At 40.6% G+C, this 23,802-nt stretch overlaps 1 protein-coding gene across 6 annotated transcripts in view; it reads right to left on the reverse strand.

The window, feature by feature from the left end:
- Nucleotides 1–23,802, reverse strand: part of CARMIL1 (capping protein regulator and myosin 1 linker 1) — a 307,660-nt gene that overhangs the window by 73,095 nt on the left and 210,763 nt on the right. For all 6 annotated transcript variants that reach the window (XM_064597073.1, XM_064597072.1, XM_064597074.1 and 3 more), the window contains exons 24-26: nt 18,359–18,457; nt 10,822–10,950; nt 9,989–10,120 (exon numbers count right to left, since the gene is read on the reverse strand). In XM_064597073.1, coding sequence (XP_064453143.1) covers nt 9,989–10,120; nt 10,822–10,950; nt 18,359–18,457 — 360 coding nt within the window. The remainder of the gene's footprint in view (nt 1–9,988; nt 10,121–10,821; nt 10,951–18,358; nt 18,458–23,802) is intronic.

A 23,802-nucleotide genomic window follows, 5' to 3' on the forward strand; every position in this document is an offset into this window, starting at 1 on the left:
TCTTTATTTTAAAGAAAATGTTTTTATCTTTTCCCCCAATTTATTTTAAAAAAATTCCAGACCTACAGAAAAGTTGAAAGAATGAGATAATATCCATATCCTCTTCCTAAAACTTAGCGATTGCTGGGGCGCCTGGGTGGCTCAGTCGTTAAGTGTCTGCCTTCAGCTCAGGTCATGATCCCAGGGTCTGGGGATCGAGCCCTACATCGGGCTCTCTGCTCAGCAGGAAGCCTGCTTCTCCTTTTCCCACTCTTCCTGCTTGTGTTCCCATTCTCACTGTCTCTCTCTTTGTCAAATAAATAAACAAAATCTTAAAAAAAAAAAAAAACTTAGCAATTGCTAATAATTAGCAACATTTGTTTTCCTCTTTCTCTGGATCATTTGAAAGCAAGTTGTAGGCATCAAGACTCTTCCCTCCTAATTTTAAATTATTGGTTTTAGCTCATTAATTTCCATCCTTTCCTTACTTCTGATATTGGCATTTAAGACCATATATTTCACTCTAAGTACTAGTTTAGCTGAAGTTCAGAGGTTCTACTATTACTATTAAGATTATCATTTAATTCTGAATACCCCCTTATTTAAATTATGCTTTCCCCTTTGACCTTTGAGTTATAAGTAATTTTTAGGGGAGCCTGGTTGACTCAGTTGGTGGGTGTCCGACTCTTGATTTCCCCTCAGGTCATGATCTCAGGGTCATGGGATTGAGCCCCATGTCAGGCCCTTCGCTGAGTGTGGAGCCTGCTTAGGGTTCTATCCCTCTCCCTCTGCCCCCTCCTGCTCGTGTGCATGTGCTCTCTCTCTCAAATAACTAACTAAATAAATAAAAGTATTTTAAAATTTGTAAGCAATTGGATTTTTGCCTAAATTTTCTTTTGCTACTAAGTTTTAATTTGTTTGAAATGGGACCAGAGAATATGGTTTTTAAATATTTTTCCAATGTTCATTATGACCTCCTTGGCATTTTTCATAAATATTCCAGGTATCCTTAAAAGAATTAATATTATTCTGGTCCACTTGATCAGAACTGAAAATTCTGTTGTTCCAATATTCTCCTTCTTTTAGTACTTAATCTGAAATGTTCATTTCTTTAATATATTCTTATTATTCTCTTTATTCTTTTCTATTGAAGTATAATTAACAAATAGTATTATATTAGTTTCAGGTGTATAATATAATGATTCAACAATTCTATACATTTCTCAGTGCTCATCAAGATAAGTGTGGAGTTACCTGTTTCACCCTTCCCCCCAACCCACCTCTCCTCTGGTGACCACCAGTTTGTTCTCTATATTTAAGGGTCTGTTTATCTGTTCACTTTTTTTTTTTAATTTGTTTCTTAAATTCTAAATATGAGTTAAATCATGTGGTATTTGTATTTTTCTGATTGACTTATTTCACTTAGCATTATACCCTCTAGGTCCATCCCTGTTGTTGGAAATGGCAGGATCTTACTCTTTTTTATGGCTGAGGAATATTCCAGTGTGTGTGTGTGTGTGTGTGTGTGTGTGTGTATACCACTTCTTTATCCATTCATCTACTGATGGACACTTGGGTTGCTTCCATATCTTGCCTATTGTAAATAAAGCTGCAATAAACATAGGGGTGCATGTATCTTTTTGAATTAGTGTTTTTGTTTTCTTTGGGTAAATACCCAGTAGTGGAATTACTGGCTCATAGAGTAATTCTATTTTTGAGGACTCTCCATACTGTTTTCCATAGCGGCTGCACCCGTTTGTATTCCTACCAACAGTGCACGAGGGTTGCTTTTTCTCCACATCCTCACTCATACTTACTTCTTGTCTTTTTGATTTTAGCCACTGTGTCAGGTGTAAGTTTTGATTTGCACTGTGGGTTTGATTTGCATTTCCCAGCATCTTTTCATGTGTCTGTTGGCCATCTGCCTGTCTTCTTGGAAAAAATGTCTATTCAGGTGCCCTACCCATTTTAATCAGATTGTTTTTTTGGCATTGACTTGTAGAAGTTCTTTACATATTTTGGATATTAACTCCTTATCAGACACATCTTTTGCAAATATCTTTTCCTATTCAGTAAGTTGTCTTTTTGTTTTGTTGGTGGGTTTCCTTTGCTGTGCAAAAGCTTTTTATTCTGGTGTAATCCCAAAAGTTTAATTTTGCTTTTGTTTCTCTTGCCTGAGGAGACATATCTAGAAAAATGTTTCTATGGCTGATCAGGGAAATTACTGCCTAAGCTTTCTTGTAGGAGTTTTATGGTTTCAGGTCTCACATGTAGGCCTTTAATCCATTTTGAGTTAATTTTTGTGTGTGGTGTAAGAAAATGGTCCCGTTTCATTCTTCTGCATGTAGCTCTCCAGTTTTCTCAGCACTATTTGTTGAAGAGACTGTCTTTTCCCTATTGTATATTCTTGCCTCCTTTGTCATAGACTGACCATAAAAGTGTGGGTTTATTTCTGGACTCTATCCTATTCCATTGATCTATGTGTCTATTTTTGTGCCAGTACCATTCTGTTTTGATCACTACAGATTTGTAGTACATCTTGAATCTGAGATTGTAATATCTCTAGCTTTGTTCTTCTTTCTGAAGACCATTTTGGCTATCTGGGATGTTTTGCGGTTCCATGCAAATTTTAGGATTATTTGTTCTAGTTCTGTGAAAACTGGTGTTGGAATTTTTATGGGGATTGCAGTAAATCTGTAAATTGCTTTGGGTAGTACGGATATTTTAACAATATTGGTTCTTCCAATCCATGAGCATGGGATAGCTTTCCATTTGTTCATGTCGTCCAATATTCTCTATCATTACTTTATTTAAATTTACTTGACCAATTACTGGTAGTCATTTTCAAAGATTTCTACCATAATAGTGAATTTGTCAATTTCTCTTTGTAATTGTGTCCACTTATTCTAATATACATGGAGTCGTAGGATTAGACACATACACGTTGAAATTATGTATTTCTGGTAAATTGGCTCATTCAATGATCTGTTTTATTCCCACTGATGCCTCTTCTATTCTATCACTAGATCTGGACAAGAGCATTCCTCTGGTGGGGAACTGAACCTTGTATTGCAGGATGGTTAGGTTTGGCTATGACAAACCAAAATAATCTCAATACTTCCTGATACTCCTCTAGGCGTGCAATATAACCCCCAGTTTAGTGCCTCTGTTTCAGTGGTTACACAAGATACTTTAACATGGATACTCTACTTCCTGTCTAAAGCAGCACCATCCAACAGAACTTCCTGAGCTGATCAGTGCTGACCGATAAGGGAGCCACCAGTCACACATAGCTATCGAGCACTTCAAACATGGCCAGTGCAACTGAGAAACTGAGTTGTAAGTTTTTAAAATTTGATGTTAATTAAAATTTAAATGACCACAAGTGGCTAACAGAGGATACACTGGACAATGCAGGTCTAATGCAGATGTCTTAAATCTTTTCTAGAATATGCCTAGGACCTTAGACTGTTTTTCCTCATTCCTTATTGACTTACTCACTTCTAGTATTTTATTTCTTCTTAATTTTATAGCACAAACAGGGCATTAACACTGTTGATTATAGTCAGCGTTTCTCTTTACCCAAATTTGGCATTTTCCCTGCTTGTTATTCTTTCTTGCATCTCAGATCCTCTTTCTTTGGTAATTTTTCCTTTGTCCCAAAGTATATCTTTTTTAAAAAAGATTTATTTATTTTAGAGAGAGAGAGTGAGAGAAAGGGGAAAAGGGGCAGAGGGAGAGAATCCTCAGACTCTCCTCTGAGTGTGTATCCCAACGTGGGGCTCGATCTCACGACCCTGAGATCACTACCTGAGCTGAAATCAAGAATCAGATGCTTACCTGACTGGTCACCCAGTTGCCCCCAAAGTATATCCTTTAGGTGTTTATTTAGTATAGTCTAGTTAGAGTAAACATCTCAGTTTTTGTTTGGATGGAAATGTTTTCATTTCATACTTATTCTTAAAAATTAGGTTTTATTGCATATATCATTCTTGGTTTACACTATATATTCTCTCGGAAGCATGAAGATATTGTTTTCATTGTCTTTGGCTTCCACCCACTGTTGATTTGGGAACTGTCTTGTTGGTCTTCATATTGGTCTTTTTTAAGTAATATGGCTTTTCTATCCCTCTGGCTCCTTGCAATATGTTCTCTTTGTTCTCAGTGCTTTTCATTTTTCATTATGTGATTCTAGACATGGATTTGCTTTTATCTATCTGGCATGGGTTTCACTGGACTTCCTGAATCAAAAGATTCTGATCCTTCATCAATGCCTGAAATTCTCAGCCACCATCTCTTCAAACTGTTACCTTTTGCTGTTCTTGCTTTCCTTCTGGAAATCTAAGTTAGGTTTATGGTAAACTTTCTCACTCTAACCATGTTTCTTAACTTTTCTTACACAGTCTTCATTTTGTTAGTCTATGTTATACTACCCTCAGACAATGTGAATTGAGCAGGCCCTGCACTTGAAATGTGATCATCAGATTTCACTTTGCATGTATCTCCCCAATGTAGTTATAAGGGTCTATATTTCCTAATTGTAAAAATAAAACTAACAATACTCAGAAAACCTACATAATATTTGTAAATTGGATGAATATCCTTAACGTGGCGGCTACAGTCCCGTATCTTGCAGTGAGCCAATAACTTGCTGTAATTCACCATAAGCAAATACAACCTCTACACTAAAGTGCACTGAAATCTTTCTTTTGCTTTAAAAAGTAAGTATAGGGAAATAAGAAAACTCAGAGAACTCTTTTAGCCAAACTGAGTGAATACCTGCTAAAATGCCGTCAACACCCCTCAGGCCTCATTTCCTTAGTAAGTCTGAAATTTACCAGTGAAGTATTTCACAGAGTATGGCCTGAGTGAAATCATGAATTTCCAAGGCCAAAACAAGCACTCTAAAATTTAAGTCCAAAAGGGAAAAATGAAAGTTTCTTTTATGTTAAAACATTCAAAACCACTTATTCATCTACTATTACTCCAGGAATAAACGTTAGGATCAAAAAACAGGGAAAACAGGAAGAGAGTTGTCTTTTAAAAACACCTAAAACAGGGCGCCTGGGTGGTTCAGTTGGTTAAGCGTCTGCCTTCGGCTCAGGTCATGATCCCAGGGTCCTGGGATCGAGTCCCACATCGGGCTCCCGGCTCAGCGGGAAGCCTGCTTCTCCCTCTCCCACTCTCCCTGCTTGTGTTCCTGCTCTCGCTGTCTCTGTCTCTGTCAAATAAATAAATAAAATCTTTAAAAAAAAATAAAAAATAAAAACACCTAAAACAGGCTGGTCCAGAGAAAATATCACCTCTTTTCAAAGAAGGAATTTCTCCAAACTTAATTGCTTTCTTCTCCTCCAGATAGTCTGCTGAGAAGGCTGGCTCACCTGGCCATTTCTATTGCTTTTCTGAAAGGATATTTCTGCAAGATGGCTCAGAGAGCTATTTTAACTTATTATTACCCAATATTCAAAATGTCTACCACTGACCTTCATGCAGGACAATGCTTAGACACAGGGGATATTTAGCTGAGTGGCTTAGAAGAAGTTGATTCGTAGCAAGCTCAGGACACAACCCCAGGCCTACTTGTCCGGTTTTTTAAAAATTCACTGTAATAAAATCTTATTTTTACAAAATAATCCACCCACATTAGCTTTTGCTAGTGCAACACATTAATTTTAAAGAATGTGGAAAATAGAGAAAGGGCTTTTTTTTTTTTTAGCTAAAATGGATACTAGTAGTGAAGTAAATAAGGACCACTGTAGTTTAGTGAGAAAGTCAATATGGATTCTAATAAAAATTTTTTTCTGGGGCGCCTGGGTGGCTCAGTCGTTGAGCGCCTGCCTTCGGCTCAGGTCATGATCCCAGGGTCCTGGGATCGAGCCCCGCATCGGGCTCCCAGCTCCGCGGGAAGCCTGCTTCTCCCTCTCCCTCTCCCCCTGCTTGTGTTCCCTCTCTCGCTGTGTCTCTCTGTCAAATAAATAAAATCTTTAGGAAAAAAAAAAAAATTTTTTTTCCTACATAATTTTAAGAAAATCAAGATCTTGAAAGGCTATATAAATAGACAAGCGGGCGGGGCGCCTGGGTGGCTCAGTCAGTTGAGTGTCTGACTCTTGATTTTGGCTTGGTTCATGATCTCAGGGTCGTGAGATCAAGCCCCACCTCGGGCTCCTTGCTCAGCGCAGGGTCGCTTGTCCCTCTCTCTCTGCTCCTCCCCCTGCTCTCTCTCAAAAAAAATAAATAAAATCTTAAAAAATAGACAAATGGGGATTTTTTTAAAATAGTAAAATGATGTCCACTTGTTAGTAAATTGGAAGGAAACAGAGACGTGAGCTGCCTACAGTCTATTGAAAGTAGTCTATTGTACCCCTTAAAAGGAAATTAATGAGTAACATTTAATTAAGAAGTTGTGATTGAAGATTTGCTACGATTCATGCCAGACATTCCCAAAGGGAAGGGAACTTGGAACTAAAAAGGACTGAGAGCAAAGAAAACAAGTGAGTGTGGAATACAAAAACGGGCCACGGAGGAGCCTGGGACCTCCGAGACATGAGAACAGAGAGAAACAGGCTCTGACACTTGCAAATTAGGAAACAGTAACAGAGAACACCGCTCATACTGACAAGGGGCCAGACAGGCATCAAAAAATGTGGGGAATGTCTATTTACAGAAAAATATTTTGGGTCCTAAATAGACGGACATCATTGCAGGCTTTGAAAAATTCAAAAGCCTTTTGCTTCAGATCTCTGCCCTCTATTCCCTCCCAAGAATGAGTGGCAAGTCAATTCCAACCCCTCGGTGTGCGGAGAAGGAAACGGAGCAAAAGTACGTGGGATGACGTGCCCACAGCTGAGACAAACAGTCAGAAGCTGTTCGGCAGGGATGTTCCTGACGCAATGTTCCACCCTGATTTTGGGGTTGGTTTTTTTTTTTTTTTTGGTTTAACAAAAGTTTTATTTCTCATTCCCATAAAGTCCACCACAGGACTGTGGGATTCTCCAAAACAGCTGCTCTCCATGTTGGGGGGCTCAGCACTCCAAACTACTCTGAGTTTCTGGCCCCTTTTTCTGTCCGGGCCTCCACGACTGAGCGGGAAGAGCCCTGGAGCCTTCCACCAACAGATAAAGGCTTCAGCCCAGATGTTTCACGCTGATTTCAACACCAACCAATTCTCAGTACGGAAGGAGCTCTCCAGAGACTTTAAAGGAAAAAAATTAGACGATAGATACAAATATATAATTTCAAAAGGAAGAAATAAGTCAAGTGGATAACAAAATTACTTGAGCTATACAGGCTATTTAAAAAAACAACCACCGAAAGACCAAATGAGATTTTTCTAATCCTCTATCCTGACAAACATGAACAGATGAATACATGAATACTGGTGATGGTGGTGTGCAGCATGAACAACTGTCCACACTAAACAGTCTGCAAATGTAGATGAAAGTATGAAACGGACCGTCTGACATAGAAATGGGCCAGTCACAGGCATTTACCCTACCTGGATTAATCAGAAATTAGACCATAAATAATGCCGGCTGTGAGGTAACAGAAAATACGTATATTGCTCTCTGGCCCCAGTTCCTGGCACAGAGCTCCTGAAACCCTTGTAATTTCCTAATTGAGAGAAAACACTAGAAGCATCTTTTGTTCTAAAATTTCGCCTGTGACCCTGATTCCTCACCTAAGGCTCCTAAAACCCCTGTAATATCCTGGGTGCTAGGAGTGTCTTTTGTTCTAATGAGGTGACGCTGGGTGGGCTTCTGAATGGTTCTGGGTTGGTGGCTGGTCACCGAGAGACCAAATCACAATCAGAAGGTCTGAATTTTCGGGATTTTCAGCCCTGCTCCCCATTGTCTTGAGAAGGAAGAAGGGCTGAAGATGGAGCTAATGATCAGTCATGACTACATGAAGCTTCCAGACTGGCGAAGACGTGGAGGTGTGCGGGGAGGGGCGTTCCAGGACAGGAAGCTCTGTGCGCCCCCCCCAAAGACCTTGCCCTGTACACATCTTCCCTTGGGGTGTTCATCTGTACCCTTTATCACATCCTTTCACAAAGTGGTAAACGGGTTTCCTTGAGTTCTGTGAGCCGCTCTAGCTAATCCATCGCACCTGGGCAGGGTGTCGCGGGCAATTAATTACACAGCCAATCAGTCAGAAACACAGGTGGCAACCTAGACTTGCCCTTGGCATCAGAAGTAGGGGTGGGGGGCAGGCTTGTGAGACTGAACTCTCAACCTGGGAGGTCTGAACCTTCTCCAGGTAGAGAGTGTCAGAACTGAGTTAAGTTGTCAGACACCCAGCCGGTGTCCCAGAGAATTGCTCAGGGACGGGGGAGGACACGGGACTCCCACATATCTGGTGACCAGAAGTGTCAGAGGCAAAGCGTTCTGCGTGAAAGCAAAGGAGAGACACACACAGGTGGGCAGAGGTTCCCAAATACACTGGTAGATCCATATAGTGAACTACTGTATGAAATGATGATTATTCACGTATCTTGTATTCATGCCATTGTACCGAATATAAAAACTATTACAGTATAGGGCGCCTGGGTGGCTCAGTTGGTTGAGCAACTGCCTTCGGCTCAGGTCATGATCCTGGAGTCCCGGGATCGAGTCCCGCATCGGGCTCCCTGCTCAGCGGGGGGTCTGCTTCTCCCTCTAACCCTCTTCCCTCTCGTGCTCTCTGTCTCTCATTCTCTCTCTCTCAAATAAATAAATAAAATCTTTAAAAAAAAAAAAAAAACTATTACAGTATAACCACATATATATGTACAATTGCGTGTGTAGACACAGAACGTTTGGAAATTCACTAAAATATTAAGAATGATGCTATCTCTGAGATTTCAAGTGATTTTTTACCTTCCTTCCTTTTATACTTGTTAGTATTATTTAAATATTCACAGACTAAGTTTCATTTTTTAAGTGAGAAATAAATAGCAACAAAGATACTATCCTTCTTACATACTGTATCCTTCATGGAAGATAAAACAAGTGCCATTAGGTAACAAATAATCTGGCAGAACTCTGTACCAACCAGCCCATTCTTTTTCTGCCCCTTCGTCTCTACTCAGAACGGATGCAAAATATCCACATTAAATAAAATAAAGACAACACGCAAGAGTCTCTCCATATTACATGCACAGGAAGACAAGCGGGGCTTAAACTCCTAAATAATCCACAACATTTATCCCTCATTAATTTAATTTACAAGCGGAGTAGTTATCATGTTGCGAAGTTATTACTGAGTCCCACATTAAATCCCTGTGAGCTGAAGCAATTTCGTTCTCAGAAGAAAACAGACCAAATAATTATAGAAATTTAGACAAGTTTTTTTAAGGCATCCTTGAACAGGCACATTGGAAATGAGGACAACCTTCTGAAGGTACAACTTCTCTGTGTAGTTGTGTTCTGAAGTTACCTTAAGAAAAATCTAGTCTTAGGTTACATTTCAGAGACTTTCTTTTCTTCCCCCCAGCCAGGGAGCCTGTGGACAAGCCTCTGCTACTTTGGGGTGCCTTGTAACTTCATCTAACTTCCTTTCCTTGTCTTTCAACCAGCTCCTTGTAAGGACTGCTACCTCTTCAGCTAGAGGGACACTCTCCACAGCAGCAGCTTATTGGCACTGTAAACGGAACGCCCGTCCCCCTGGCCGTTCCCTAAATCAAACGTAATGCCAGAGGATATTTTTTCCTAAAGCAGACTTCTCTTTCTGCCTTGTAAGTAGAAATCCATTGTTCCCTCATCAATGGTGACTCATAAAATGCATTTAGAGATTTACCATCAACAATACGAATTCTCTAGGTCTTACTTGATCTCATTAGGTAAGAAGCTATGTGCACACTTATAACCACAGCTAGAACAGACGCGGTATTCGATCTTCACGACCCGTGCATGTGGTGGGCGCGCGCACACAGACACAAATCTCTAAGACGTAAGCCGCTACGGTATGAAATGCAATCACACATGGTTGTCATAATGATTTCATTTTCCAAAACAACAGAAACTCCACAAACCTTCAGTTGTTCATCTACAACTCTTGTCACTTCTCCAGCCATTGATTCCAGGGTCTCTTGAATGGGACCGGATAACAAGCCACTGGTTCCTGCCCAAGACGTCCCCCCGACATGGTATAAGTTTGGTAACAACTGTAATAAAAATACAAATAACATCTCTGTAACTATTTAAATAAGCACCAAAGTCATTGCAGAGTTAGTGAAAAGGGTAAGAAATATTATTAGAGAGAATCTGTTCTTGATCAAAGGCTCTTTATACATATTAATAAACTGGGGTTCAGGACCAGTATGCTACCTCCGTGCCTCTTGATGTCTTCCTCTGGGATATGAAGGTGTTTGCTGCTCAAGATCCTCTTACTCACAACAGTCGAGGGCTGTGTGACCAAGAGCAGAGCCAGGCCCAGGCCCCAGGTTCTCTAACCCCCGTTAGTCTTTTCTCCATGAAGTCACATTTTGGGGACCAAATTCTAATTTGAAAGAAGCTTCCTTTTAGAGGTGACAGAGGGGAGTTTCATGCTATCAGCTTAGAAGTAGAATAATTTTAAATGAGCCGCTGCCCACATAAACGACAACTCTACCTCTCAGTTCTTCAGGACCTGATGATATCCCTTGTCACCACAAGGGACCCCTACTTTTTATTCTATATTTTGATGACCGGTAATTAGCCCAGGGAACAGAAAGGAGGCAAAGAGGAACTCCATTCACTCTGCCACTTGTTAGTCACTTTGACATTGGGTAGAAAGCTAAAAAAAATTGGAACTAGTTTCTAGAATTGAAGTTCAAAAAAGCTTTTTATTATGTAAGACGCTCACGTAGCCTGAAGTGAAACTCACCGTTTTAGAGTTCTTCGCATCACGCATGAGCCTTTCTGCAGACTTTAAGTCTTCCTGGACAGCGTCTCCCACACAATTTCGTAAAGAGTTGAGATGGTCCTGTACTTTCACACATATTCTGTCAATCATCTGCTCCATGCCATGAAAATGACAGCAAGCATCCAAGGCAGCATGGCCAATATTCAGACAGAAGAAAACAGGGAATGAATGAGGACAAAAACATCTTCTAACTGGAACATTCGAGAAGGTAGCTTTTATATAGCCAGTTATTAATTTATCTGTTCATATCAGCAGCCTTTGGCAACATTAACTCCAGTAAAACATCTCAGGGACTTCAGTCCTTTTTCCTGCCTTAGGAAATGCAGCATGTAGAACAGAAGTGTGCCCTTCTGGATGATTCAGAATTTCGTGGCTACTCCGTGACACTTAGCTAGATAGTAACTCTCCTTCATTAATTTTTATTGAGTACCCTCTATGTCAGACATAGTGCTAGGTACTGAGGAAACAGAGAAATGGACTGTGTAGTCTGGCGATGGTTGAAATGACTACAAGATGGTACCCACAGCCAGTTGATCCCAATATTACAGAATCATAACATCCCTGGAAATTAATATTTTTAAAAATATTTTATTTACTTATTTGAGAGAAAGAGAGAGCACAAGCAGGGGGAGCGGCATGCAGAGGGAGAAGCAAACTCCCCACTGAGCAGGGAGCCTGACTCAGGGCTTAATCCTGGGACCCTGGGATCATGACCTGAGGTGAAGGCAGACGCTTAACCGACTGGGCCACCCAGGTGCCTGGAAATTAATATTTTTAAAACTAATTCAATTATATCAGGTACTTTTCCACATAAATTAAAAGCCACCCCTCCCCAAGAAAAGCCAAGTTGAATTTCTTTTAATACAGGCAATAATAAAGTTGACAACATTTAGTTTCTACTCCGTGAAAGCCCCTCTCCCAGGTTAATTACATCTGAATCATTCTCAGTTACTCCATGGACTTAAGCGTGAAGCCCAGAGGGAAGTGGTAGATCACTACTGTAGACAAAAAATACCACAGACGCAAGATTATATCCTTTTGCATTTGCATTTATAGAGAGAAGCATGAAGAAAGCTAAGAATTCTAAAGAAAGAGATAAACTGTGTGATTTACAAAGTTTCTCCAGTATTCTGATCAGAACTACAGCCTATTTCATGTTCTTAAAAAATTATTAATTCTTCCAGAGACCTCAGATATCCAGAGTCCCATCTCCTCTGATCATTCACTCAGAAGAGGTGGCAATCTAGTAATATTTTTTATTTAAAATTCACACTTGCTCTATTTTGAATTATCTGATCTAACAACTACAGGAAGCCAAAGTCAGCCCTCTTTCCCCCATAAATTCTGCAATAACAGAAACTTGGCTACACCACTCAGAAGACTTACGGTCTGAATACAGAGCGGCAGTATCACCATCCCTCCTGCCCTCCTCCTCTAGAAAATCAGGTTCATAACATCTACCCCATTTCTTTTTCTAGTGTATTATGAAGACAACCCAGTAAAGTAACACCACTCACAGCACTCATTCCCTTGACACAGGGTCACTAAGTCAACATTATTGTACATTAAGAACAGCTCCTATTCCTATCAAATGTCCTGAGGTTACAGAAGTGAAGGACCCAGAGCTCCCCACAGGAAAAAGAAGTTCTATGAATAATGCTCCTCACCAAAATCTAAGCATGTCAGGAGCGACCATATCTTAACTTGATGCATTTTCACAATGCCTTGCAGAGAACCAACTATATGTTTTAAAATATCTTCTTAATTGATGTAAATTCTAACTCTTCTCTTGTATTGATCTGTGCTTCCTAAAGCAAAGAGTCATCCATAATTCAGATCTTACCAAGAAGCAATACTTAATTTCAGAGACAAGTAAACCACATACTAAGAAAGGAACTGATACACGTCTGAGGCCACACAGGACTCATTTGAGAGGCAGGTGGATGAGGCATCATGAAGTTGGTCATCCTTAATAATCGGGAGGCCAAAGAGACTCCTGAAATGTGTGTCATGAGGCAGTCACCAAGGACACCCTGTAGATCAATCGCCGGCTCTCTTCCACAGGATGGTCCAGCACACATATCAACACAGGTATGTATCTCTTTGTCCCTAATCTGTTTTTCTTCAGGCTTCACATTCCCGGGTCCTCTTGCCATTCTACTATGGTGATAATCTTACAGTCCCCAACCCTCTCCCCACCCCAGGCCCCTTCTCTGAATTGTCTCTTCCATCTTGGACCTTCATGAAATATACCCCTCTCAATAAAATAGATTGTGACACAGGAGGAGGGGATCGGTAAGCTGAACAGGGCCAGCACCTTCTTTACTGTAGCAAATAAACTTCCATTAATGTGGTACCAGTCAAACTGGCTTCTCTGGCAGCTAAATCACACCACTAACTCATGTCACACTTGTTGGTGACTACTTAGGTTTTTTCAAATATACTGGGTTATTATAGAACCCAAGGTCAGAACTTAGAACTCTTTTTTTTTTTTTTTAAATAAGAGAGGTTGTTTATTTTTTTTTAAGATTTTATTTATTTGAGAGAGAGAGAGTACAAGAGGGGGTAGGGTCAGAGGGAGAGGGAGGAGGAGACTCCCCGCTGAGCAGGGAGCCCAATGCGGGACTTGATCCCGGGACTCCGGGATCATGACCTGAGCCGAAGGCAATCGCTTAACCAACTGAGCCACCCAGGCGCCCTGAACATGCTCTCCACTTGTTATAACTGTCCCCAGTTCCAGCAAATACCGTTTTTGCAGAAAAGTCCATCTACCTCCATGTCAATTTCTTTAGCCAATTCAAGAGAAATAGACTGAACACCTAAAACCGAATGAGATACAGTCCCGAATAAGATATGCCTTTTGCCACCAAGCAACTTAAAAGCCTAGAAGTGGAAAGAAGTATTCACATTTAATAGTAACACAAGATAGAGAGTGCTTCATAATATAACATCTACAAGGGCACCCCCGTTTTGTTCTTTTTGTCCACTGCCAAAGCTCGGCTCCATTTCCTACAATAGTGCCTGCCACACGGCAGACCCTTGTAAGTATGCATTCAGTGAACACAGGAATGATACAAATGTACAAGATTTCAGCCAAGGGGGGGATCCCATCTAGCTGAGGTTGAAGGTGGCTTTTCAACTGGGTCCTGAACGATTTCTACAGATTTAGAAAGTAGAAGGGAATTTTAAGCAAAAGAATAAACATAAGCAATGGCACATCCAGACACCTACGAATCGTATTTCCTGATTAGGATCAGGGTGCTTTATTGTGGGAGATGGGACTGGAAAAGTTCGGCTAAGGCAAGAGAGTGAGAGACTCAGGCACAGGCTAAGGAGATGGAACAGGGTGTATGAGGCACAGGGCATCTGGCCCCAGCTCCTCCCACAACCGTGAGGGTCTAAAAATCCTCACCCCATAGCACTCTTGGTGACTCAGCTTCCCTGCCTGATGCAAAGGACATGGGCTGTAGAGAGCAGAAGGAGATGTGGAAAGTGGATATACCAGTTCCCATGGTACTTATAAAAGAAGACCTAGAAGTGAGTTGATAAAAACACCTGAGCAAGAGGGCTGGCAATGGAATTGGAAAAAAAAAAAGAACAACTGCAAAGATACTTGGAAGGTCAATGGGTGGGCACAGCGACCACTGGCTGGCCACGGCAAAGGAGACATCCAAGATGGCCCCGAGGGTTCTATCCTCAGTGAATGATGATGCCACTGAGAGAACTGGTAAAATCAGGAGTTCCAGGGATGAGTTTCGTCTTAGTCACCCCCTATCTCAGAAATGCTAAACTAGTGTTGACAAGATAAAACTTGCTGGAAAAAAACAGGGATAGACCCTGGAGTCCTCCACAGTTGGGAGGGTCAAAATGGTAAGAGTAGATAAAATAGCTAAAGAAAAGAAGCACTAAGTACAAAACTTAGAAAAAGGACTGCATTTGGAAGAAGAAAGGGTAAAGAGTCATGTAGAAAGGAGACAGATAAGACCCAAGAGCACAGAAAGATATTCAAAATGGCACACTGTCAATGAATGAAGCAGTGAGTCTTAGGAAGAATGAGGTAGTTAATCGTGATGATAACTGTGACAATAAGACTAGTAACAGCAACAAACATTAATGGTTTACTGGTGAAGAGCCAAGTACTTCCCATGCTCTATCTCAGTGAATCCCCCAGCATCTTCAGAGACGTGTTGTCCTCCCCCCTCCCCTCCCCGCTTCACAGATGAAGAAATCAAGGCTGAAACAGGTTTAAGTGACTAACATCAGTTCACACCCACAGGGAAAGCAGAGCCCGTCCTTCAATCTGGGTTGTCTACGCTATCCTGCCTCCTCTCATTAACAGATGAAGAGGGAGAAAAAGCCCAGGGACTTGGTGACCAGGAGACCACGGAGAGAGCCATTTCAGTACAGATTGGGTCACATTTGGAAAGGTTACAAAGTGACAGGGTAGCAAAGAAGAAAGCAAGTATAAAAACTGTACATTTGAGGTGGGAAGAGAAAGTGTCAGGTAAGTAGCTCTAGGCAATAAAACTGCCTTCTCCCTTTTCTTAAATGGTCAGAAAAGTTTCAGAGTGAGAAGAGTGGAGTTCAGCAAGCTACAGGCAATTCTGGGCCTGTTTTTATTTTTTATTTTTCCAAAGTATATAAATTTTACTACTTCAGTGTTTAAAAAAAAAAATCCACATAGGAAAAAGGACTGGAAAGAAATAAATCAAGACCATGTGGGTGAGGGTGTGTCCGGGCCTGTTTTTATGAATAAAGTTTTATTGGAAGAGCCACCTCGTTCATGTACATAGTGACTACGACGCACGTACACAGAAAAGATCTGCTGACTTCTGATGAAGAGAGTTCATGAGATGGAAAAGAACAGACTGAAAGCAAAGGGAAAGTACGGAGTCTTACAGAGGTCATTCCTAAAGGAAGACGTGAGCAGTTATGAGATGTTATTGTAATACCTTCAATGTCGCTTGGGAATGATGACTGGCTACACAGCTGGCCAGGACATTAGTCACAGAAGGTCTGTTTTTTCTGTATTCAGATTTCTGGAAACTTCGAGAAGAAGTTTCAGTAAGAAGGAGATAAATCTCTCTTAAAGTGGCTGAAACGATTAAAGTCTGAAAACTGCTAATCAGAATGTCCTAAGAAATCCCCAAAGAGAAAAGGTGGCAATATACCTACTACATAGTGACTCAAATAATTCAGACGGATGTCACCCATGCAGAATGAAACATCTGCACTACGCCCCCCCGTGTACCATTTCCTCTAGGTTGAGAAGACGAAATTTACTTTTAAGGATTAGCATTAAAGGTTGCTGCAGTAATTTTTTTGGATGGGCAAAATTCCCTGTGAATGAGGGGGAGAGTTGGAAGGATACTGTATTAAGACAAGCCTGCATTATGGCAGCTCATAAAGGAACCCGAGGCAAAGGTTCGATGTAAGATTTTAGCACTCTCGTTGATTTTAATGTTCACCACTAAAACCAGGAAATAACAGTAAACCATAAAGTACTAAGCTAATATTAGTCCCTTGCAGGGGGAAAAAAAATAGATTTTTCAGGCATTGGTAAGGGCAAACTTTTGTTTTCTTTTTCAAAACTCCCTGCTACTTCACCAATATTCATAATTACTGTTTTTTTCTCAATATACATCGCTTTACTTTGTCTTTTAAAAGAATACATGGTCTTTGTATTCTTATTCAATGCCATAAAGGTTTCAAAGAATACTGTGAAGTATATGAGAATAAAACTCACTTAAATCACACCTCCTGAGATAACCCTCATGCACATCCTGGTGAAGACCCTTTCACAAACCTCTATGCAGACCTATGCAGTGTTCCAGATAATTTTACCTACTTGGAATATTATACATGATGCTTTTATTGTGGACATTTTTCTTTCATTCTAAGAAAAAGCAACAGCAAAAAAATTAAAATGACATTTGCACAAGGTAAGAAAACAGTGCAAACCATTAAAAAAATGGTCTCAAATGACAAACTTTGTCTACCAGTCACCCTGCTGAGATAAACACTTGGAAACCCGCTGCTTTTTAAATTCTTCTGGTGGCTTCCATGTGAAATTTAAATAGCAGACTTACATTTGTATTTTTCTAAATATATTATTTTAATTCCAGTATAATTAACTATATGTGTATTTTTGATTTAAGAAGGAATGATAGAAAAGAAGTTGAGTCCATAAAATAAAAACTAAAAATTCAGCATATTTAATAACTCCCACCCGAATTTCTCCCTCTTCAATTTCTAATTTTAGTTAGTATCAATACTTTTACATTAAGATTTCTAACATTCACATTTTTTAATGTAACAATAATGAGGTTTTCCCTTCTTGTCTGAGTTGATATTAAAATTTTAAACCCACTAAAACGCAGTTACAGAATTATGACTGTGGGATCCCCCCAGAAAGAAATGTAATCCCGTATCTTTTAATGCTGTAGCTCCCAGCAGACTGTCCAATTTTTAAAAGCTTTCCTTCAACTTTTGTGACTTCAAGGATTTCACTTCTGCTACAGTTTCTTATTTACATCTCATACTGCATACTCTCTTATTTTTCATCGTTACGCTGGAGAATTTCCTCACAGAACTTTTTGTGCATATGGAATACTGGGGGTCAAATTTCTGAGTCCATGTCTGAACCCATTTTTTTTTTTTAAGATTTTATTTATTTATTTGAGGGAGAGAGAATGAGAGAGAGCACATGAGAGGGGGGAGGGTCAGAGGGAGAAGCAGGCTCCCCGCCGAGCAGGGAGCCCGATGCAGGACTCGATCCAGGGACTCCAAGATCATGACCTGAGCCGAAGGCAGTCGCTTAACCAACTGAGCCACCCAGGCGCCCTTTTTTTTTTTTTTTAGAAGATTTTATTTATTTATTTATTTATTTATTTTTAAAGATTTTATTTATTTATTTGAGAGAGAGAATGAGACAGAGAGAGAGAGGATCAGAGGGAGAAGCAGACTCCCCGCCGAGCAGGGAGCCCGATGCGGGACTCGATCCCGGGACTCTGGGATCATGACCTGAGCCGAAGGCAGTCGTTTAACCAACTGAACCACCCAGGCGCCCCTGAACCCATTTTAATTGTGTCCTCATATCTGTTTAATAAGTGGCTAGGAGTAGAATTCATGGTCCCAAATAAATCCCCCTCTGAACTTTGATGACATCACCTCATTTGCTTCCAGTAACTGGGATGGATGCAAAGAAGCGGTTCTAGTTCTCCTGTAAGATAGCCCTTTGATTCTCTCTGGCACTCTTTTAAGATTTTAAAAGGCACAAAATCATCAGCAATTAAAAGCGCATTTTTAGCATTAGAATCAGCCTACATTTTCCTCACCCTACATCGCCGCTGCCCCGCACTTTACTGCCCTTTGTCGTCATCTTCAGAAACCAGTTTATACTGTTCCACTGGGGATGATTCAGGCGACAGAGACGCTGTGTCCCCTGCTCTGAAAAGTGGCCGCTGTGGGTGAGCCAGGGAGAGCGGCGCCCTCTTACCTGCTGCGTGGTGCTCGTGACAATGCCCTGCTGTAGGCGGTAGGCCTGCTCTTGCAGGTACTTTCGGGTCTCGTGATTCCGGAGCAGATAGTTTTCGATCTGAAAAGCAAGCACATGGATCTCTCAAGAACACACTTGACTCAGCGGAGGGTGAAGTGATAAGGGAAAGAGTCAGGTGCTGAACTTGAAACCCAAGCTCTGATTCACACTCCCGCCTGCGCCTTGACTCCATACAACACAGGAGTCGGGAAGCGGGCCGTCCCTGTGATGCACTCTTGGTGTGTTAGAGATGTAACCTGCAGATCATGGGAGTAATTTTATTTGACTCGGTAGCTGACAAAGATGAGCAAGGGTTTAAGTGCCCACGCGGCTGGAGATCCCATGCAGCGACTCCCTGCTTTCTTGCACACAATCACAATCTCTCCCTCATGAGTCTTTAACCACTCAACAGTTGCAAAGCTAAATAAATATCCCCAAGGTGTATGGATGGCACCCTCTGAAACTCTCAGCCTTCAGGAGGCAGAATCCATTGGCACTGAGAAAACTATCTATTTGAAGGGAAAAAAGGAGAAAATATGTACAAAATCTGAAGGCCACAGGCTGGTACAATCAAAGACATATACTAGTTTCATTAATTCATGAGGTTTTCATATTATCTCAAAAACAGGACTGATTTTGCAAAGTAGAGAAAATAAGAAAACAGATTTCCACAGAGAATAAGAACATTTGAAGTTGCTTGAGAATCTGTATTTTTATACACAATCTCCTATTAAAAGTTCAAATGTACAAATGATGACTAGATTATAATGAAGTGTTTAGGAAGAATATGCAAGGGGTATAGTTGAACAAGAACTGCAGGGTTAACTACTGGGACTGATGGACATGTATGAAGATGTCTGCAAAGAATGATTTGAGATCAGTAATTGCACCATCTGGGTTTTTTTTTTTCCAGTTGTTGTTTTCATTTGTTTTTAATAATACCAGTTAACCATCTGGCTTTTAATTTGTCACTGTAGTCCCCTGGTTAAGAACTTCTTACAACTGTGAGGCTCTCAGTATTATTACATTTTCATTTTAATTTTCCATACGTTAAAATAACTACTACTTAATACCAATTAGAGACGATTAAAATACAGACTATAATTACTATCATCCCTGGAAACCATAAAGCAGAACAAACTGTACCTTTCTACTAAACATAATGAAGGAATTACAAAAATGAAGAGATCCCTGAAACGAAACATTGTTAAAGTGACACATTAAGAATATGACATTTTATTACATTAATTTTCTCTTGCTGTTTCCCAAAAAGTCATCTCTTTCCAAGGTGACATTACCATCGATGGAAAATGTTTTTGCCAAAAACAAAAACAAAAAAAAGATTCTTGCCTGAAATATAACAGGCACACACTGCCACCCAGCTTTGGGTACTTCTGCTTTATTTATCCTTTTACATTTGGTCTCCTTAAGCACTGTCTGGGGGCCAGTTGTGAGAGCAGCTTGTAGGAGAGGCTCAGCTCACGTATGGGCCGTGCACCCAAGGCTGGCCCATGCATTTGCAGACCTTCCCCAGGGGCACCAATGATGTTGTATAGACTAAGCCTGGAGGGAGACTTTTAAGAAAAAAAAAATATTCAGGGGCGCCTGGGTGGCTCAGTGATTAAGCATCCGCCTTCGGCTCAGGTCATGACCCCAGGGTCCTGGGATCAAGCCCCGTATGGGGCTCCCTGCTCCGCGGGAAGCCTGCTTCTCCCTCTCCCACTCCCCCTGCTTGTGTTCCCTCTCTCCCTGTCTCTCTCTGTCAAATAAATAAAATCTCAAAAAAAAAAAAAAAATTCAAAGCTCATTTCTAAAAGCCAGTGCAAGGGGAAGGAAGAATAACAATGAGAGTATTTGCATCTCGGATTAGCAGGATAAACCTTCCTTCCCTGCACCATTCCAGAACAGGGACAGAGACTCCGCCTCCCACAGGCTGAGGATGGGCGGCCCGACTGAGGCCAAATGGGAGGGAAAGGGCCCAAATTGTTATTACCATGTCTGCCAGGCCCCCTGGGCAGCAGTGACCGGACGGCCACCCAGAGCCTATCAACACCTTCAGTGTCACTGCTGAAAACAGCAGCAGCATATGAGGCATTTCAGCGTAGGAATCTTCTATTTAAAACAAAACAAAACTTCTAAAGATTGATTACAGGATCACAATGTTGTTCTTTAGTAGAGTAAAATTAAAGAGTATATTTCTTCTGGGGAATAGAGTTCTGTTAAAATGAAACCTTAAATATATAAGAGTATAGTAAGTATTATAGAAAAAAAACCCTGATAATTACCACTTGTAAAGTCACCAAATTTTCATTTAAGAAAACATAAATTTTACAATTAACGTATTTGCAGACGAGGCATTTCTTCGGTTTCTTTTTATTTTCCCCTCTTTTTCTGCTTTCTCTGGTTTTAAGGACCGTATATGATTACACTTTTCTCTCCTTCCTTAGCATATTAACTACACTTCTTTTAAAATTATTTTAGTGGTTGCCCTAGCATTTGCAATACACAACGATTTCAAGTCCACTGTCACAGAACACTGTACCAATCTGCAAATGGTGCAGGTTCCTTATAATACAGTATCATCAACTTCTCCCTCTCCTTCTAACACTGCTATCTTTGCATGTTTTGATTTCTCCTTTACTTTTTAAGATTTATTTATTTATTTGAGAGAGAGAGTGGGGGGCGGGGGAAGGGAGAGGCAGAGGGAAAGGAGAGAGAGTCTCCATCAGACTCTGTGCTGAGCACGGAGCCCAACGCAGGGCTCGATCTCACGACCCTGAGATCACGACCTGCGCCGAAATCAAGAGTCAGACACTCAATTGACTGCACCACCCGGGTACCCTCTCCTTTAATTTTGAAGAAAAATTTTGCTAGATACAGAATTCTAGGCTGCTAGATCTTTTTCTTTTGACATTTTAAATATTTCACTCCACGTTCTTCTTGCTTGTATGATTTCTGACCCAAAGTCGGCTATAATTCTTATCCTTATTTCTCAATATGTAAAGTGGTCCCCCGCCCCTAGCTTCTTTCAAGAATTTTTCTTTGTCTTTGGTTTTCTGCAGTTTAAATATGAAATGCCTCCATGTAGAGTTTTTGGGGTATTTATCCTACTTGGTGTTCTCTGCGATTCCTAAATCTGTGGTTTGGTGTCTATCATTAAATTTGGAAAATACTCAGTCATTATTATTTCAACTATTTCTTCTGTTCCCTTGTCTTTCTTCTCCCTCTGGCATTCCCACTGTATGGATGCTCTATCTGTTGTAACTGTCCCACAGTTTGGGGATATTCTGTTCTGGTTTTGCTCTCCATTCCTTTTTTTCTCTTTGTTTTTCAGTGGGAAGTCTCCATTGACCTATCTTCAGGCTCAATGATTCTTTCCTTAGCTGTGTCCAGTCCACTGACAAGATCATAAAAGGCATTTTTCATTTCTGTTAGTGTTTCTGACCTCTAGATTTTCCTTTTGATTTTTTTCTTAGAGTTTCTCTCTGCTTACATTACCCATCTGTTTTTGCATGTGTTTTACTTTTTCCATAACAGCCCTTAATATACTAATCAGTTATTTTAAATTCTGTCTGATAATTCCAAAATCTGTGTCATATCTGAGTCTGGTTCTGATGTTTGCTTTGTCTCTTCATAATGCGTTGGTTTTTTTTTTTTTTCTTGCCTTTTAGCATGTCTTAAAATTTTTTTTTAATTTATTTTTGTTGTTGTTGACTGGGTATGATGTATCTGGTAATAGGAAGTGAGGTAATCAGGCTTTTAATGTGCAATTTTATGTTAATCTGGCTAGAAGCTGAGTTATGCTGGACACTTTGAAATTAAAAAGACTTTAATTTCTTCCCATGTCCTTGTTTTTATCTCCCTGGTTGCTTTGGGATTTCCCTAGAAATCCCTTCTTAAATAGTGTCTTACAGCTTTGCTCATTTGTAATCCACTGTTACTACACTTGATGTGGTGGTTAGGTGTTAGGGAAGGGAATAATTCTATAATCTTATGATTAAATCTAGGTTTTATTTAGTAGGCCTGAGTCCCTGGGCTGTGACCTGCCGAAGTATTTCTTGGCTTTTTTTTTTTTTCTTCCCTTCTGTGAAACAGGAAGGCTGGGATTGTCTAACTGTCTTTTGCTAGATCAGATAAGGCTCTGGTAGAGTAGTTTCTCTTGAGTGTACGTCTCTGTTATAAACAACGGAATGTTCTAGGTAGATTTCAAAATGGCTACTTGTTCCCTTCCCCCTACCAGAAACATGAGAGGATTTTTCTCCAGTCTTTCCTGTGATGACCTGGTGGGGTTCCAGGAGGTAAAGACCATGAAGGGATCAGGACCTCACTAAGACTGGGCCCCTAGAAGTTTTTAACTTTTTTTTTTTTTTAAGATTTTATTTATATTTTTGAGAGAGAGAGCATGCAAGCACGAGTGGGGTGAGAGGCAGAGCGAGAATCAGGCTCCCCGCCGAGCAGGGAGCCCAACTTGGGGCTCAATCCCGGGACTCTGGGATCATGACCTGAGCCAAAGGCAGATGCTTAAGTGACTGAGCCACCCAGGTGCCCCTAGGAGTTTTTAACTCTTAATCTAGTCCACACTAAGCCTCCAGCAACTCCTCAATTGCTGGTTAAGCACTCCTCTGAGTTACTGACCCCCATTAGCTTCTGCCCCTGGTAAGCCAATCTTGGCTTTGATTCACTGTGATTCTCTAAATTCCCACATGTCCAGTTTCCAGGGTGGCAGTCTACTTTGCTTTTGCCTCAGTTCTTTGATGGATCTGAGAAGAGTCACCAATTTTCTGTCTGTTCAGCTTTTTTCTTGTTGTGAAGATGGGAATGATGAATGCCAAACTCTTGACCTGTCAAATCTAAACCCAGAAACCTGGTGTCTCTAGGATATGACTTTTGTTACAAGTTGCTAATATCCTTTGGGAAACTATAAAGAGGTCTAAGATTTTTATGTTGCTTTGTGGTTTACAAACTTTTTTTCACATATACTACCTGGTTTGGTCCCTGGCACCATAGGCGAAATACTTGGCCGTCCTGTGCTTCGGTTTTCTTATGTGCAAAATGGGGATATAACAAACCTATCTCATGGATTTATTCTATAGATTATCAGTGTTAATTTATGTAAAGCATTTATAATAGTGTCAGGCACCCAGCATGAACCGTATGTTAAATGTCAGCTAAACATAGCTCCTGTCTAGCTGTAGGTTTTATATAGACGAAGAAACCAAAGTTCGGAAAAATTAAGTAACTTATGTAAATTACAAAGCTGAAAAGAGTTTGATTTAGTCAGATTTTTTTTTTTTGAAGATTTTTAAATTTATTGACATAGAGAGGACAAGCAGGGGGAGCAGCAGAGGGAGAGGGAAAAGCAGGCTCCCCGCTGAGCAGGGAGCCCGATGCAGGGCTCAATCTCA

Source organism: Mirounga angustirostris, unplaced genomic scaffold (genome assembly GCF_029215605.1).
Source record: "Mirounga angustirostris isolate CCGP_5_RB_7025 unplaced genomic scaffold, mMirAng1.0.hap1 SCAF_8, whole genome shotgun sequence".
NCBI classification, from domain to species: Eukaryota; Metazoa; Chordata; class Mammalia; order Carnivora; family Phocidae; genus Mirounga; species Mirounga angustirostris.